The following is a 19,049-nucleotide window of genomic DNA, read 5'->3' on the forward strand; positions in this document are numbered from 1 at the left end:
TTGATTTTCCACCTCCATTTTGTACCAATTGCCTATGGAACTTCAATGTTATCATTTCAACCAAAAGAAAACAATAGTTAGCCCCTTGACCAAATATGGAGGCTTGAATCTTCGAGGGATAGACTATGGGGATCACTTGTGAATGCATTGCTGGCATGAAATGACTGATCATCCCTAGACAGACATGACACATATACCTGCAATATATGATATCATTATGAAGAAAAAATTAAACACCTATATACAATCTGAGGCTAAACAGCATGGCTGACTAAAAAAATTCATTTCATTTAGCTTGAAATGAACAACATTTCTGGTGTTATTGATAGGTGCTTTGCCTAATAATTTTCCAAGTGAAATTACTTCTCTAAAATTGATAAATGATAACTGTCAACAGCTGAATACACAGCTACACTTACAACCAAGAACAGAATGATCACAAGCTTTTTGCAGTTTGAGATCAAAGCAATTAAAAAACTGTTAGAATAAATGACATACTTGATGATGCCTCTGGAATGGCTCTTTGTGATTGAAATAGCTGCTTCTGCTGATCAATAACATTCTGTGGCTGAAGTAACGGACCTGATGTTTGAAGCCTTTGCTGCATGTCTCGTTGTTGCAGACCTAATTGCTGCTGCAGAAGTCCAGGCTGTGATTGAATTTGAGACATCAACTGCTGCGGTGGCGGCTGTGATTCCGACTGTTGACCCTGGTTTGGCAACAAAGTAGAGACAGCTTGCTGGCCTTGCTGCTGCAGTGGAACCTTGGATTGTTGTAGCATGTGGACTGGGTGCTGATTAGTTTGCATGTTAGAATTACCGGATTGTGTTAAAAGCAATTGCTGCTGCTGCCGCTGCTGTAGGCCAGCAATGTTACTTTGTGAACCCAACTGTTGCTGCTGATGGATATTCTGAATGTTGTTTTGCTGGCTCATTAGCTGCTGTTGCTGTTGCTGCTGCTGGAGATTGGAAATGCTATTCTGCTGGCCTAACAACCTTTGCTGCTGCTGTTGCATGTCACTGATGCTGTTTTGTTGCCCAATTAGCTGGTTCTGGTGCATGTTTGTAGAATTTGGCTGCTGCCCCATCAATTGCTGCTGCTGCATGGAGGTTTGCTGTTGATGAGTAATGGGAGTCTGCTGCAGTTGTTGCTGTTGCCTGAGGACTGATTGTGGGTTTTGCTGGAGCATAGGTTGTGCTGACTGTTGAACAGAAGATGGTTGCATGACAGAAGGTTGCATAACAGATTGTTGAGAAGACTGCAACTGAGTAGATTGTAACAAATTTTGTTGCTGCGGTGGCTGTTGTTGCTGCATGTGAGATTGCATGTGAGAGTGTGGCATACTTCCCTGCTGATATTTCTGCTTCATAAGCTGCTGCTGCTGGTAAAGATAATGCTGCGGATTTTGTGGCTGCTGCTGCTGCTGCTGTTGTTGGGGAACAACTTGCTGTTGCCTTCCTGTGATCTGCCTCTGAGTATTGGCAAAAATGCTAGAAGAAACCCCTTGCCCCATCGCATTCCCAACTGTATTCTGTGAAACTCCGGAGACATTCTGTAAATTGGAGGGCTGACCAACAACATTTGGCACAGTAACGGGCGGTAAAACACCAACAGGGGGCAGTGCTGATGTTAAACCTGGAGAACCTTGCACTCCTGACATGTTATTCTGAATGTTCTGTGATAGATGGCGTGCTTGAGCCTGGTTAGATGCCATTGGAATAGGAAGTGCTTGTCCTTGGTTGCCATGGGACTGCATACCAAGGGATCCTGCAATCAAAGTCAACAGATGAGAAGAAAGATTGAGACAAATAATGTTAAAAAGATTATGTGTGGTGATGTTGAAAATGAGAGGCACCAAAAGCCAAAGCAACAACATAATATTTTGATCATGTCTACACGAACTCTGGAAATATAGAAGCTGTCGATTTGCTGAAGATAAGGAAGGCGAAACTCTAGGAAGGATAAAGAGATAAAAAGGAGAAGAAGATAAGTCAATTTGAATATGATTAAGTTTAAATTGTATTCCTAAAAATAAGAGATAATTAGTTTGTATTTTAAATAGTTTAAGTATCTTGTAAATAGAGTAGACTTCTATAGAGAGTAGGTATCTTGTATTCATATATTTATACACCCTTTGCCAAATGAATGAAATTAAGTTCTTTTCTCTCAAATATTTTCTACATGGTAGCAGAACAGGATTATTTTCCTTTTGATTACCAAACCCTAAAGAAATAACAGCCGATCAACCATGACCCAACCACCATCTACCCAGAATTGCAAACTCATTGGTACTCACAATGGCCAGCAGAAGCAGCAACCAAACCTCCAGCCAATCCACCGAAATTATACCCCTACTGAACAGCAATCCTGTAACCATGGACAACAGCAACATGTTCACCATTACAGGACACAAACTTAATGGTCAGAACTATCTACAACGGTCACAATCAGTGTTGATGTTCATATGCGACAAGGGAAAGGATGACTACTTGACTAGAAGCACAACAAAACTAGGAGAAACAGAACTAGGGTTCAAGGCTTGGAAGTCCAAAAATAACATGGTGATGTCTTGTCTCATCAACTCTATGACAACCGAAATAGGTGAGAATTTCCTCCTTTATAACTCTACACAAGAAATTTGGGAGGTTGCTAAGGAAGCATACTCTCATATTGAGAATACTTCTGAATTATTAGAGATGGAGAGCATGCTTGATGATCTAAAACAAGGAGATTCTCATGTTACACAGTACTTTAACTCCTTAAACAAATTTTGGCTCCAATTGGATAAGTGTGATACTATCCAATGGAAGTGTGCAGATGATTCAGCAAGATACAAGCAGATTGTGGAAGAGAAGAGACTATACAAGTTTCTTATAGGTTTGAATAAAAACCTAGATGGAGTGAGAGGAAGAATTCTTAGTACAAAGCCCTTGTCTAGTCTTAGAGAGGCGTTTGCAGAAGTACGAAGGGAGGAGAGCCGAATAAAAGTCATGTTGAAACCTACCAACCCAGCCTTGGAGCAATCGGCCTTAATCATCCAGGGGAGCCATCAAACTTCATCTAAACAAAAAAAGGGGCATCCTTGGTGTGATCATTGTCACAAAACAGGACACACCAAAGAAACTTGCTGGGAAATTCATGGAGAGCCACCTGATTGGAAGCCGGCACATGAAAGAAGGAGCAAAGGATCCTTAGCCTCTACTGAAGAAACCACAACAACTTCATCAACCAATGTTTTCAGCAAAGAACAAATGGAGTGGCTTCAAAATATGTTTGGCAAATCTCAGATTACTCAGTCTCCTACTTTGGCATCCAGTTCTATAGCTCATAAAGGTAACTCCCTCCATGCCTTGACTGCTAAGGGTAATTTTTCTATTGTTTGGGTTGTTGATTCAGGGGCTTCAGATCATATGACTGGAAATACCAATCTCCTAACTGGATTTCAACCATGCCAACAAGATTGGGTGGTAAAAATTGCTGATGGATCATTGTCACAGGTTGTTGGAGTAGGTTCAATAGCTGTTTCTACAGATCTAACCTTACATTCAGTACTTTTGGTGCCAAATTTAGATTGCAACCTATTATCAATTAGTAAACTGTCAGCTGATCATAATTGTGTGGTTAAATTCTCACAAAATCAGTGTGTATTTCATAATCGGATTTCAGGAAGGGCAATTGGTAGTGCTAAGGCATGTTCGAGACTATATATCATTCAACAGACTACTACTAGCAATAAACTTGCTCCGATCAGCAAGTGTTCCTCCTCTAGACCCTCTGGTTATCTCTCTAATTTTCATTCTAGCAATAATAGTGCAATTATGTTATGGCACTATAGACTTGGACATCCAAATTTTGTTTATCTTCGAATGTTATTTCCCTCATTATTTGAGAATCAAGATCCACATTTATTGCAATGTGAAGTTTGTCAATTCTCTAAACATATTCAAAATACTTATCCTGGACAATCCCATACTCCATCTTACCCTTTTTCCTTGATTCATAGTGATGTGTGGGGGTCTTCTAGGGTTAAAAACATTATTGGAGCTCGGTGGTTTATCTCCTTTGTTGGCGATCATACCCGTTTTACTTGGGTATTTCTCATAAAAGATAAATTTGAAGTTGGTTCTATCTTCCAAATGTTTCATTCAATGGTGCAAACACAATTTAATGCCAAAATTTAGATTCTAAGGACTGATAATGGCAAAGAATATTTTAACTTTATTCTTGGTCATTATCTCTCCCAACAAGGCATTATACATCAAAGCTCATGTGTTGATACCCCGAACAAAATGGAGTTGCTAAACAAAAGAACTGGCACCTTTTAGAAGTGGTAAGATCCCTATTGTTCTCTACCAATGTTCCTAAACATTTTTTGGGTGAAGCCATTCTTACAGCCACCTACCTTATTAATAGAATGCCCTCACACATCCTCAAGCATCAAACTCCCAGCCAACTTCTCCTAATTGCCTTTCCTCACACTCGTGTTCTTTCCCAACTCCCATTAAAACTCTTTGGTTGTTGTCATTTGTCCATGTTCACAACCACCTTCGGAGCAAGCTTGATCCTAGGTCTATCAAATGTTACAAATGCTACTCTCCCGAACTTCAGAAATTCTTTACTTCTATGAATGTAACCTTTGCTAAAAATCAATCATATTATCCCAAACCTGATATTCAGGGGGGAGAACACTCAAAATAACTCCTTGGAATATCAGTTTTGGGATATCCCATCCTTACCTACTGAAAATCAGCAACCTACTAGTAACTAGCAGCCCCAAAAACCAGTCCAAACAGCCCCTAATTCCTCTCCCACCAAGGAATTTCAAGTTTATTCTCAGAGACAGTCTAACCGGAAGGAGTAAGGACCAAACATGCCCTAGACCTTATCAAAAGTGTTGAGCATGCCTAGAGTTTGTGCGGTAGAAGATCTGTGAAGTGTTGAAGATTATCGGCTGGAAGATTAGAACAATTAGGGCTTAAATTTATAAGTGTAATTACTTAGTAATTTGAGGGGCCAAATTGTAATATTCCCATAGTAGTTAGTTACCTTGGGATGTTCGCTCTTTCTATAAATAACAGGGCAAGGGAGGCAGTTGAATATCATTCTGAGAGAGTTTCTAATATTGTCTATGATCGAGTGTCGGTCTCCATTCATGAGAAGAGAAAGGCGGTTTTCTTGTCCTATGTATTCTTGGGAGAATGTGTGCATGTACTCGAGGATATAGATGAGGGTTTAGAAGCTTGATGTACTGATCGGTTTCATCCTAATAAAAGGCTACACCGTGTGGGTGTTGATCGCTGGATGTAGGTTTGTCAAAGGCATTCCGAACCAGGATAATTCTCACCTCTTGTTGGTTTGTTGTTTATCTTTCTGTATTTTCTGTTCCCATTCTATTTTTATATGTTTTCTTAATTGGTTTATGAGATTCTGTGAGTGTGCAAGAATTCAAGTGGAATTCTCTTTAGTTTTGATCTTCAATTTATAGTCCTAAATAACAACAAAAAGGCTGATCTAAATTCAGATCTTGCAACTGGTGAGAATTCAGACACTACTTCTCTTAATGATGAGGATTTACATTGGCTTATTGTTTTGAGAAAGGGAATAAGATCATGCACACAACATCCTATACAAAATTATATTTCATACAAGGGTCTCTCACCCAAATTTAGTGTATTTGTTTCAAATATGGAGAAAGTGCAGGTTCCACACACTGTTCAAGAGGCTTTTCAACACCCTAAGTGGAGGAATGTTGTTCATGAGGAAATCAAGCATTAGAAAAGAATAAGACATGGGATATCACTGATTTACCTCCCGGAAAGAACCCTGTAGGCTGCAAATGGGTTTTTACAGTAAAATACAAGGAGGATAGAAGGATTGACAGTTATAAGGCCCGACTAGTAGCAAAGGGATTCACCCAATCCTATGGTATTGACTATCAAGAAACATTTGCCCCTGTGACAAAACTAGGGTTTTATTATCCCTAGCAGCAAACTTGGATTGGCCCTTACATCAGTTAGATGTAAAAAATGTGTTTCTAAATGGTGATCTAGAAGAGAAAGTCTGCATGGAAATTCCACATGGATTTGAAACGAAGCTTACAAGGAACAAAGTATGCAAGCTAAGGAGATCACTTTATGGACTTAAATAATCCCCAAGAGCCTGGTTTGAGAGATTTACAAGGCCAGTCAAGAAATATGGATATAATCAATGCCAAGCAGACCACACCTTATTTATCAAGCATTCCAAGGAAGGTAAAATTTTCATTCTTATTGTCTATGTCGATGATATCATTGTTACAGAAAATGACATTATTGAAATCAAAAGCCTTAGGGGGCGTTTGGTATAGGAGAAATTTTAAGATTCTTGTGAATGTTAGGTTGGGAATCTGTATTCTCATGTTTGGTACAATTTTTTTTAAAAAAGAATCCTAGGAAATAGGATTCCCGGGAATAATTTTTAAGTAACTTTCCCACAAAAATATTTCCAGGGGGGTTGGGAATCCAAGTTTCCCATGGACTTGGGAATATTTTTAACAAAGAAAAAGACTAAAACACCCCTTACCCTTTTATAACCCCATACAAACATATTATATATATGTAATATATTTATATTAAATATATTATATATACATATATGTATATATATTTATATATTATATATTAAATATAAAAATATATATTATAATATATTTATATTATTTATTATAAAATATTATATATACATAATGTGTAAAAAAATGACATTTTTTTTACTTTCTAAAGATGTTGTGGCTCCCAATATTTTATATAATAGAAGGAATTTATCATTTTTAAATAAAAAATTAAATAAGGGTAATTTTAGAAAAAAAACATGAATTCCTAATAATGTTATATTTAAACTAAACATAGGAACGTAAGATTCTCAGAAAAGAATACTCAACATTCCTGAAAATGTTTAAACCTAACCAAACATAGAATTGCTTAAATCTTGGGAATCAAAGATATCCAAGAACATTCCCAAGAATCGTGAATTCTAGGAATTTAAAAACTTCTCCCATACCAAACGCCCCCTTAAGGAAGTCCTTGCAAGGGAATTTGAAATTAAGGAACTAGGAAGTCTACGATACTTCTTAGGTATAGAAGTTGCAAGGTCAAAAGAAGGGATTTCAGTCTCCCAAAAAAAGTATGTTCTTGATCTCCTAAATGAAACAGGGATGCTTGGTTGTAAACCAGCAGATACTCCTATAGAATCTACAACAAAATTAGATATTGGCAAAGAAAACACACCAATTGACAAAGGGAGATATCAAAGGTTGGTAAGAAAACTTATATACCTATCACATACTAGGCTAGATATAGGTTTTTTTATGAGTATTGTAAATCAATTCATGAATGATCCCAAAGAAGAGCACCTAGAAGCAGTTTATCGCATCCTCAAGCACTTAAAATTAACTCCAAGCAAGGGATTAATGTTCAAGAAAACAACAAACCGAGGGACCAGAGTCTATAATGATGCTGATTGGGCTGGATCAATCCTAGATAAAAGATCAACCTCTAGGTATTGTTCGTTTGTGTGGGGAAATCTAGTCACTTGGCACAGTAAGAAACAATCAATTGGTTCTAGAAGCAGTGCAGAAGCTGAGTTCAGAGCCATGTCTCAAGGATTTTGTGAAGGAATATGGCTAAGAAGACTACTCCATGAATTACAAGTAAATATGACAGAGCCAGTTCAAGTATTATGTGATAATCAATCAACCATCAGTATTGTAAAAAACTAGGTCCATCATGATCGAACAAAACATATGGAGATCGATAGGCACTTTATCAAAGAGAAGATAGAAGAAGGGGTATTCAAGCTATTCTACACTCCTACAAAAAATCAAGTAGCTGACATTCTCAATAAGGCCCTACCAAGAAGACTATTTGATGAATTAAGCTGCAAGCTTGGCCTGAATAACATATTCAGCCCAGCTTGAGAGGGAGTGTGGAAATATAGAAGCTGTCGATTTGCTGAAGATAAATAAGGCGACATTCTAGGAAGGATAAAGAGATGAAAAGGAGAAGAAGATAAGTCAATTTGAATATGATTAAGTTTTTGTATTCCTAAAAATAAGAGATAATTAGTTTGTATTTTAAATAGTTTAAGTATCTTGTAAATAGAGTAGACTTCAATAGAGAATAGGTATCTTGTATTCATATATTTACACACCTTTTGCCAAGTGAATGAAATTAAGTTCTTCTTTTCTCTCAAATATTTTCTACACAAACCATGAGGATCAGTCAACTTTTCATAATTAAAGTCCACTTTCACCCTTTGCGACCACACTATGAATTATTTCTACTGAGACTCAGAGAGGAACCTCATTACTCCACCCCAAAAAGAGAAAAGGCATAGAAATGAACAGTTCAAAATAAAATAAGGATCCCACAAATGTCTACAGATATTTTTCAAACAGCATCTGTCCAAGCAAGCTACAACAATGAAATATTTTTAATACTTATACACTTCTATCCAGCAGGTTAAGCCTATTAGAGTTTCCCTTCAATCATCATATACTGTAGCTCCTATAGTATTGGAAAAGAAAAACACATGAGATCTGGTGCCTAGACCAAAGGGGGTGGTTCCAGTGGGTTGTAGATGAATTTTCAATGTAAAATATAATGCAGATGGGTCTTTGGAAAGGTACAAGGCCTAATTAGTAGCTAAGGGCTACGCCCAAACGTATGGGATTGACTACTTGGAGTTGGAGACTTTTGCTTCAGTAGCCAAGATGACCACTGTGGGGATCCTCTTATCCCTAGCAACTCACTATGGATGGCAACTACAACAATTAGATGTGAAGAATGCATTTTTTCATGGTGAAGAAGAGGTGTTCATGGAACTACCACCTAGTTTCAACAAAGGAAAAGCAAATGAAGTGTGTATGCTGAAAAAGGCTTTCTATGGCCTCAAACAGTCACCGAAAACCTGATTTGATAGGTTCTCCAAAGCCATGAAGCACATGGGATACTAACAAAGTAGGGGGGGACCACACACTCTTTTTCAAGCACTCATTAGAAGGAAAGGTAACTGCATTACTAATCTACGTGAATGACATTACTGTAACAACGAATGGCATGGAAGAACAGAAGGTTCTAAGAAGCAAGCTGGCTCAGAATTCTGAAATCAAAGACCAATGATCACTTAAATATTTATGTTACAACCCTCGGGTAGAACTCACCCTCAAAATTTAGCTGTCAAACCCTCAAAAGTTAGCTGTCAAGGGGAGGGTGCCCAAGAGGTTATAAACCCCACACCAAGAGCCTAAACTTTCGATGTGGGACAAGTCTCATACCTTACAGTGGACCATAACATACCACCACGCTCCATAATCCGACACCCACGACAGCAGGTTATGCACTAGCCAAGTAACAGTGGTATCAAAGTCAGCCCCATGCCTCCCAGTTGCAATTGTGAGGTGACGGAGGTGACGCCAGCATTACAAGGTTTGTCCGGGACTAACCATGGCTAGTGCACAACCTGCCGTCGTGGGCACCGAACTGCAGAGCGTGGTGGTATGTTATGGTCCACTGCAAGGTATGGGACTTGTCCCACATCGAAAGTTTAGACTCTTGGTGTGAGGTTTATAACCTCTTGGGCACCCTCTCCTTGACAACTAGCTTTTGAGGGTGAGTTCTATCTGAGGGTTATAACAGCTTCTTGGGAATAGAAATGGCCTCCTCTAAAGCAAGTATTTTCCGATCCCAACACAAGTATATACTAGATCTTCTAAAAGAAACAAGTTTGCTAGAATGAAAAAGAGTTTGCACTCTAGTGGAACCTAATACTAAATTGGGAGGAGATGCCAACAGCCCACTGGTGGACAAACGGAGTTGTCAAAGGTTGGTAAGTCAGTTAATTTACTTGTCACACACCAGGCCAGATATTGCTTGTGCAGCGAGCTTGGTAAGCTAATTTATGCATAGTCCTACTAAGGATAATATGCAAGCTATAAAAAGAATATCATGCTACTTAAAAACAACCCTAGGCAAAGGAATTTTATTCAAATCGGGTGGTACTTTGGACATACAAGACTATACAGATGCAGATTATGCTAGATCTTTAATGGATAGAAGGTCTATTACTTGATATTGTGTGTTCCTAGATGGGAACTTGGTCTCTTGGAGAAGTAAAAAACAGAATATAGTGGCAAGGTCAAGTGTTAAGAGCTGAATTCAGGGCTACGGCACTCAGTCTATGTGAATTGCTATGGATAAGGATTGTTTTAGAAGATCTTAAGGTTGTTGTTAATGAGCCAATTAAGTTATTTTGTGATAACCAATCAGTCATAAGCATTACTCATAATCCTATACAGCATGACAGAACTAAGCACATGAGATTGATCGGCATTTTATAAAAGAGACACTTGAGAAAGGTATAATTCAAATACCCTACATTCAATCCGAGAAACAGGTGGCTAATCTTCTAACAAAAGGATTGGCAACTAGAAGATTTGAAAACCTAGTATGCAACCTGAGAATGATTGATATTCATTCACCAAGTTGAGGGAGAGTGTTGATTCCCTATGAAATTCAAGAGAAAGAGGAAAGCAGTCGTCCACGACTACTTCTAGAATGTTAAGATTTTTAGAAGTTTCTAAATTCTATTTTGGATAGTTTAATTTCAAATTAGGATACTTTCCTAATGTGTGTTGTTGTAATCTTTCCTAGTTGTAATCTTTTCTAAGTTGTAAATACTCAACCCTATAACTAGATCTGCATGTTAATGAAATTCTGTAAGGTTTTCTGTTCATTCTTTCAATTAGAAATAACATATCATAAACTCCTAATTTTTGTCAGGGAAAAAAAAACATTATATTGTAGTGTTTTGACAAGTATCAGTGTGTTTGAGTATGGCCTTGTCCAAACACTAGAATTCCAATCTTGATAAAACAAAATATTTTTGTCAAATATTGCTTTCAATGTCGTTCATATTCAAGATTCAAGAGTCTCATAGGTATATAAAAGATCTACAAGTAGTGGTCATGATATGAACTACAAACAAAATTCAACAAATATACTGTTAACCTAGAGCTCACCTCTTAATATGATTGCTCAACCCTCAAAGAACACCCGAACAATCTCTCTCTCTCGCAAAACACAAGTAAAATAGAAAACAAACAAGATTTAAATCAAGAACAGAAAAGGAACACGAGAATTTATCCTGGTTCAGTCTCAAAAGAAACCTACATCCAGATTGGCTTTGCTCTTAGCTTTCTCCACTATCTTTCAATAATAATACACGATTACATGTGCCCTAAACACCCAACTCTACCACAGCCCATAAACCTAAAAGCTATACAAAGTTGAAACCGAAAGATATGCCCTCTTTCACACACAGCACATACTCGCACAAGATAGAATGAAAAGCTCTCTCTAAAGCCTATCTCCCGACCCCTATTTATAAGCTATAGAGGCAGGAACATCTCCCTGACCGACTACCCCTAAACGACAGTTATAATAGACCCGGTCAACCTTCTAGAAACAAGCCTTCTAGAATAACACAAGTGATGTACAAATGCAACCTACAATATTATAATAGAAATCCCTCCTGCGACAATCTTAAGCTAATCTAATACAAGTGATTACAACAAATTCTCCACCCACTTGATTTGATTTGCTTCCTCAGGATATTTTTTTACTACCTACACCTTCACATAGTGTCATGATTCATCTTCATCCTTGACTTGGAACCATTTGCAATACCTTCAAGCAATGCTTTAGCTTTGAAACCGGTACAGCCTTTGTAAAAATATCTGCTGCATTTTTCTCGAAACTTTAGTTAAAAAAACAGATTTATTTTCAATCATTTCTCTTATAAAATGGAGTCTTGCATCTATATGTTTTGTCCTCTCATGGTGTGACTGATTTTTAGATAGGTGTATGGCACTTTGGCTATCACATAACAAGGTGGCCTTAACCTCTAAACCTAGGAGTTCACTCACTAGACCCTTAAGCCACATAACCTCTTTAAAGGCTTCCGAAATTGCTATGTATTCAACATCGATTGTAGATAATGCTACTATATGTTGGAGACTTGATTTCCAACTAATTGTGGAGTTCCATAACCTAAATACCCATCCGATTGTGGATCTTCTTTTGTCTACATCAGCAACATAGTCTACATCCGAGTACCCTAGAATACTAGGTTGGACTCCTATCTTAACACCACCATAGGTTTGGACATGACTTAGGGTTCCATTCAAATATCTAAACATCCATTTTACTGATGACCAGTGGTCTTTCCCTAGATTTGCCATGAAACAGCTCACAACACTCATAGGATGAGCTAGATCTGGCTGAGTGCACACCATACTATACATTAGGCTTCCTACCGCACTTGAGTATGGAATATGATTCATTTCCTTCCTTTCTTCCTCATTCTTAGGAGATTGGACAGAGGAGAACTTAAAGTGTGGTGCAAAAGGCACACTAACTGCCTTTGCATTTGACATTCCAAACTTGGATAAAACCTTGGCTAAATATGACTTTTGAGATACGTATATCTTCCTATGTTGTGTATCTCTAGAAATTTATACAACAACAACATATCCAACCTTTATCCCACTATGTAGGGTCGGCTACATGAATTCTACACTTCCATGTATTTCTGTCGTTTGATATATCTTCATTTAGACTCATACACTTCATATCAAACTTTAATGTCTCTCTCAAAGTCTTCTTCGGTCTACCTCTATCTCTTTTTTGACTAATTGTTCCATTTCATCAACTCTCCTCACAGGAGCATCTCTTGGTCTCCTTTTCATGTGACCAAACCATCTTAGTCTATTCTCTCTCATCTTCTCCTCGATTGGCACTACTCCTACCTTATTACGAATAATCTCATTTCTAATTTTATCTTTTCTTGTATAGCCACACATCCATCTTAGCATCCTCATCTCCGCTACGCTCGTTTTTTGCTCATGCTGGTATTTGATTGCCCAACATTCTAAGCCATACAACAGAGTTGGTCTTATAGCTGTCCTATAGAATTTTTCTTTCAGTTTTAATGGGATTTTACCATCACATAACACCCCCAATGCATTTCTCCATTTTAGCCAACCTGCCTTAATTCAATGCATGACATACTCATGAATTTCTCCATCTTTTTGGATCACTGATCCCAAATATCGAAAATGGTCTTTTCTTCGTAAGATTTGGTCTTCCAATTTTATTATAACATCCTCCACTCTTGCATTCTTACTAAATTTACATTCCATATATTATGTTTTACTTCTACTTAATATAAATCCCTTAGATTCTAAATTGTTTCTCCACAACTCAAACTTAGTGTTCACTCCCTCTTTTGTTTCATCCACCAACACTATGTCATTTGCAAATAGCATACACCATGGCACCTCTATCTGAATGTCTTTAGTGAATTCATCCATTACTAAAGCAAACAAGTATGGACTTAGTGCAGAACCTTGATGTAGTCCCATTGTAATTTTAAACGGTTCAGTATCCCCTCCGCATCTTCTGACCCTTGTCTCTGCACCATGATACATGTCCTTAAGGGCTTGTATATAGGCTATTTGGACTCCTTTCTTCTCTAGAATCCTCCATAATACTTCTCTAGAGACCCTATCATAGGCTTTTTCTAGATCTATAAACACCATATGCAGGTCCTTTTGATGATCCCGATACCTTTCCATTAGGCACCTTAATAAGTATATAGCTTCCATTGTTGACCTACCACGCATGAAACCAAACTGATTTTCCGAGACCTCTGTTTTTTTTCTGAGCCTTTGCTCTATTACTCTCTCCCAGGTATGGCTCATTAACCTAATTCCTCTGTAATTTTCACAGTTTTGAACATCTCATTTGTTCTTGTATATAGGAACCAAAGTACTCTTCCTCCACTCATCTGGCATCTTTTTTTATTTAAGGATCGAGTTAAATAATTTCGTTAGCTAGGAGATGCCCTCTTCTCTCATGCATTTTCATGCTTCTATTGGTATATTATTCGGTCCCACCGCCTTATGATTTTTCATCTTTTTTAATGCTTGTTTTACTTCATTTGAACTTATGCATCGATAAAATGTATAGCTCACGTTCCCTCCGGCGTTACTAAGGTGTCCCAACCTAACTCTTGTGTCACCACCATCATTGAATAATTTAGTGAAATACTCCTTCCATCTCTCCTTAATCGCCCCTTCATTCACTAATACATTTTGCTTTTCATCTTTTATACATTTCACTTGGTTTAGATCCCTTGTTTTTCTTTCTCTTGCTTTACCTAATTTATATATATCCCTTTCTCCATCTTTTGTATCAAATCATTTATATAAATTCTCATATGCTTTTGAGCTTGCTTCACTAACAGCTCTCTTTGCTGCCTTTTTTTATTCTTTATAATTTTTTAGATTTTCTTCATTGTTGCACTTATATACAACATTATAGCAAGTTTCTTTGTTTTTAATTTTCAATTGCACCTCTTCATTCCACCACCAAGACTCCTTAAGGTTTGGGGCTCTACCATTTGTCTCTCCAAGGACTACCTTTGTCATGCTTCTGAGCATTAGCCATTTCCATCCACATTTGGTTTGCTTGTCATTCTCCATTCCATTCCCTTCTACCCCTTAATTTTTGTTTGAAGATTAGTTGTTTATCCCCTTTTAAATCCCATCACCTAATTCTTGGATTTTGTTTTATGTGATTTTTTCTCTTCCAATTTCTTACTTAGACGTCAAGTACCAAAAGTCTATATTGAGTAGTCAAACACTCTCCCGGAATCACCTTACAATCCCTACAACATAACCGATCCTCTTGTCTCATGAGGAAGTAATCTATTTGAGTGCTTGTTATGACATTTTTATATTTGATTAAGTGTCCGTCCCATTTTTTAAATCTAGTATTGGTTATGATGAGCTCATATGCCATAGCAAAATCTAGAATAGACTTACACTCATTATTAATTTCCCCGAATCCATACCCTCAATGTACCTCTCTATATCCGTTTCCGTCTCTACCCACGTGACCACAGATACCCTCCATGTATCTCTAGAAATTTATATTCCTAGAATTTTCCTAGCTTCACTAACTCTTTCATTTCAAATTCAGCTTTCAGCCTTTGCTTGAGTAGCTAAATTTCTTGATAGGATTTGACTTGCAATGAGCATGTCATCCACATACAATAGTAAGTATACTGAAATGCTAGGTGTAACATGCTTGTAGTACACACAACTATCATAAGAACTTCTAGAATACCCTTGGCTTATCATAACCGTATCAAATTTACAATACCATTGCATTGGGGATTGCTTAAGCCCATATAGGGACTTCTCAAGCAAGCATACCGTCTCCACCTCTCCCTTAGCTTCAAATCCCCTTGGTAGATCCATTAGAATTTTTTCCTCTAAATCCCCACGAAGGAAAGCAGTAGTTACATTCATCTGCTCTAGCTTAAGATCTAAATGAGCTGTTATGGCTAATAGAACCCTTATAGATGTATGTCTTACTATTGGGGAGAATACTTCATTAAAATCAATGCCTTGAACTTGGGTAAACCCCCTAGCAACCAGCCTAGCCTTATACCTAGGCTTAGGGCTTAGGGTTAATTCCTACCCCTTTCTTGATCTTAAACAGCCACTTGCAGCCTACAATGCGTTGCCCCTTTGGCCTTTCAACCAATTTCCAAGTCTGATTTTTCTTTAGGGATTCTATTTTAAACTTCATGGCTTCTAGCCATTTTCCAGCATCCATAGAGGACATTGCCTCTTCATAAGTAAGTGGTTCTTCCCCTACTAATTCGGTTGCACTAGTAAAAGCATAAGCTACTAGATCAGAATAACCAAACCTCTGAGGTGGTTTGCAAACCCTAGGTTGTCTATCCCTAGCAACACTATATCTGTCCGGATTTGGAAGGTCTCCTAGGCTAGAATCTGCATCACTGTCTACCTCATCTTCTTCATAGTGAGAAGATTCTTGGGTCTGGTCTTGAGCATGATCATCTTCATGGTCACTGCCTTGAAACTCATATGCAGTTTCAGGTAGTTCTAGGGATTTAGCTAGGTTAATGCCTGTTATCTCTACATGAACAGATTTTGTTTCCTCTCCTAAGCTATGTTGGGTTTGATGATTATTTGATTTTATGGTAGAGGACTCATCAAATGCCACATCTCTTGTGTCTATAGTCCTAGGTCCCTCTGATTCTAGGTTTGAAAGCTTATAACCTTTAACAAGTAAGGGGTAACCTATAAATAGGCATTTATTGTCTCTAGGCTCTAATTTGCCTTGCTTCACATGAGCATAGGCTAGACATCCAAATATTCTAAGGTGTGTTAGGCTTGGTTTATGTCCCGTCCACCTTTCATATGGGGTCTAAAAACGAATTGCTGCTGAGGGTGATATGTTTATAATGTGGGTTGTTGTGGAAACAGCCTCCCCCCAAAAGGTCTTGGATAAGTTTGCAAGAAAGAATATGCATCTTACCCTCTCCAAAAGAGTCCAGTTCATCCTCTCAGCCAAACTGTTTTGCTTAGGGTTCTCGAGAGCTGTTAAATGTCTAACTATACCTCCCTCCTTACACATTTGGTTAAACTCCCTAGCGCAAAACTCTAACCCATTATCTATCCTAATAGCCTTCACTGATCTGCCCTTTTGGTTCTCTACCATTGTCTTCCATGTCCTAAAAGTTTCAAAAGTGTTGTCCTTAGTCTTTAGAACATATACCCATAGCATTCTTGATAAATCATCTATTATTGACAGAAAGTGCCGAGAGCCCCCATGAGTCATGGTTTGAGCTGGACCCCACAAATCTGAATGAATGTAGTCTAGGGGTGCTTTTGATGAGTGAATAGTTATTTTGTTAAATTTTATCTTAGCTGTTTTCCCATAAATGCAAGATTCACACTTGCTTAGTTCTAGGGACTGCCCTAACTCCAATATCCCTTGTTTGGCAAGTTCCTTGAGCCCTTGCTCACTAACATGTGACATTCTTAGATGACACAATCTTGCCTTATCACGGGAATTTGAACTTACAATTGCAGCTTCACCACTTAAAGTGGTTGCTTGCAAAAAATAAATTCCATTCCTTAACACAACTTTCATTCATACTAGGGAGCCTTTATTTATTTTCACCACTCCACCCTCACCCTTTGATGTGCCCAAAATACAAAAGAAATACTAGCACCCCTTGTTTGATAAGAAAGTTCCCCACAAACAAGAAAATACTAGTTTTGATTCGCCACACTCTAAGATGGAAGGAGGATGAGTGATAAGAATCAAGTAAATTCGCCACTAAACAAATGAATTGCTTAGATAAGAATTAGGATACAAATGCTCTCGCACTCTCTTCATAAAAATGTTCATGGCAAAACATTACAAGATCACACATATAAATACTAGTCTTAAAGACAAACCTAATAATTAAAAACAAACAACATCGTTGCCTCTTTTGACAAAAGAGGGTTAATGATGATAAAAGACAAACCAAAAGCATAAAGTAAAACATCATCATGCCACTTTTGACAAAGGGAATCATGATTGCCTCTTTTGACAAAATGGGGCTAATGATGATAAAAGACAAACCAAAAGAAAAACATCATCATGCTACTTTTGACAAATGGAGTCATAATGATAAAACACAATGATACATAAAGACAAAACACTCTCAAACGTAAAGGACAAATGAAGGGTGACATCATCCATGACATTAGTTATGAAACTTGGGCCTGGTAGATGGGCTGATTGTTTGGGCTTGATCATGAAGTGCCTATGTTGCATTCTGGTCCTGGGCTTCCAAGCAAACAAGCAATATGATTAATTTGGGCTTTAACTCCTTCATTTTGAATTCTAACTCTTCCAAATGGATTGGAGTCTTCCCAATAAATAACTCAAGTTCCTTTTGAAATTGTTTAGCCCATGAACGAGTAATTGCCCCAAAACTTACATGCTCTTGGATAATCCTTTCCTTTGCATCTTTACAATTCATATCACCCTTAAATTTAAATCTGCTCCAATCCAATTCCCCAAGAGAAATCAAGTTCCTCTTGAGTTCAGGGACATATCTCACAACTGTGAGGGTCCTAAAGGTTCCATCATGCATCTTTAATCTAACATACCCCACCCTTTGAACCTTACATTCATAATTATTTCCTAATAAAACCTTTCCCCCATTAATTTCCTTAAAGTTTTGAATCCAATGCTTCTTTGGGGTCATGTGGAAAGGACAACCTAAGTCCAAGACCCATTCTTAGCTATCTTTTATGTCGCTTACTGTTAGGGCATCTGCACTATCATACCCGATGTCACAAATGTTAACCCCCCATCAGAACTTTCTTTATCGGCATGGTCTTTCTTCCTCTTAGGACAGTGCCGCTTAATGTGGCCTTCTTGTTGACAGTAATAGCACTTTATACTGCCTTTTCCATTCCTAGACTTAGACTTGATTTACCTTTATTCTTAGAATCTTTCTTAAAACTTCTTGATCTTGCTGTTAAAGCATCACCAAGGGAATATTTACTGTCCATTTTAATTCTCAATTCTTTAGAGTTTAATGCCCCTATTACATCTTCTAAAGAGAGTTTATCCCTACCATGCTGGAGAATATCTACTAAATTCTCATAGGTTTTAGGTAATGAATAGAGAAGGACTAAGGCTTTGTCTTCATCCTCATATTTGACATCTATGTTCTTTAAGTCTAAACATAGTTTGGTAAAATCATCTAAATGATCCTGAAGTTTCTGAGGATCGTGCATTTTGAAATTGAAGAACCTAGCTTTGAGGAATAACCGGTTGAGTGTCTTCTTGAGATACAAGTCTTCCAACCTTTTCCAAATTTCTGCCACAGACTTCAATCTTGACACTTCCCTGAGCACTTTGTCTCCAAGGCTCAGAATAGAAAGGTTGTAAGCCTTCTTATTAATCTCCATCCGTGCCTCCTTTTGTTCCGCAGTCAGAACTTGTGATTCTTTCTCGGTTGATGCCCCCTCGATCACATCTTCTTGTTCCAGCGCCCCCTCCAAACCGAGACTACAGAGGAGAGCCTCCATAGCCCGAAATCATTGTTCCCATCAAACTTGTCAACGT

General features: G+C 37.9%; 1 protein-coding gene across 38 annotated transcripts in view; it reads right to left on the reverse strand.

Annotated features, from left to right (window-relative positions):
* LOC127799523 (mediator of RNA polymerase II transcription subunit 15a) overlaps nt 1-19,049 on the reverse strand; it is a 169,822-nt gene that overhangs the window by 36,408 nt on the left and 114,365 nt on the right. For all 38 annotated transcript variants that reach the window (XM_052333915.1, XM_052333858.1, XM_052333841.1 and 35 more), the window contains one exon: nt 499-1,767. In XM_052333915.1, the coding sequence (XP_052189875.1) occupies nt 499-1,767 (1,269 nt within the window). The remainder of the gene's footprint in view (nt 1-498; nt 1,768-19,049) is intronic.

Source organism: Diospyros lotus, chromosome 1, assembly GCF_014633365.1.
Source record: "Diospyros lotus cultivar Yz01 chromosome 1, ASM1463336v1, whole genome shotgun sequence".
NCBI lineage: Eukaryota > Viridiplantae > Streptophyta > Magnoliopsida > Ericales > Ebenaceae > Diospyros > Diospyros lotus.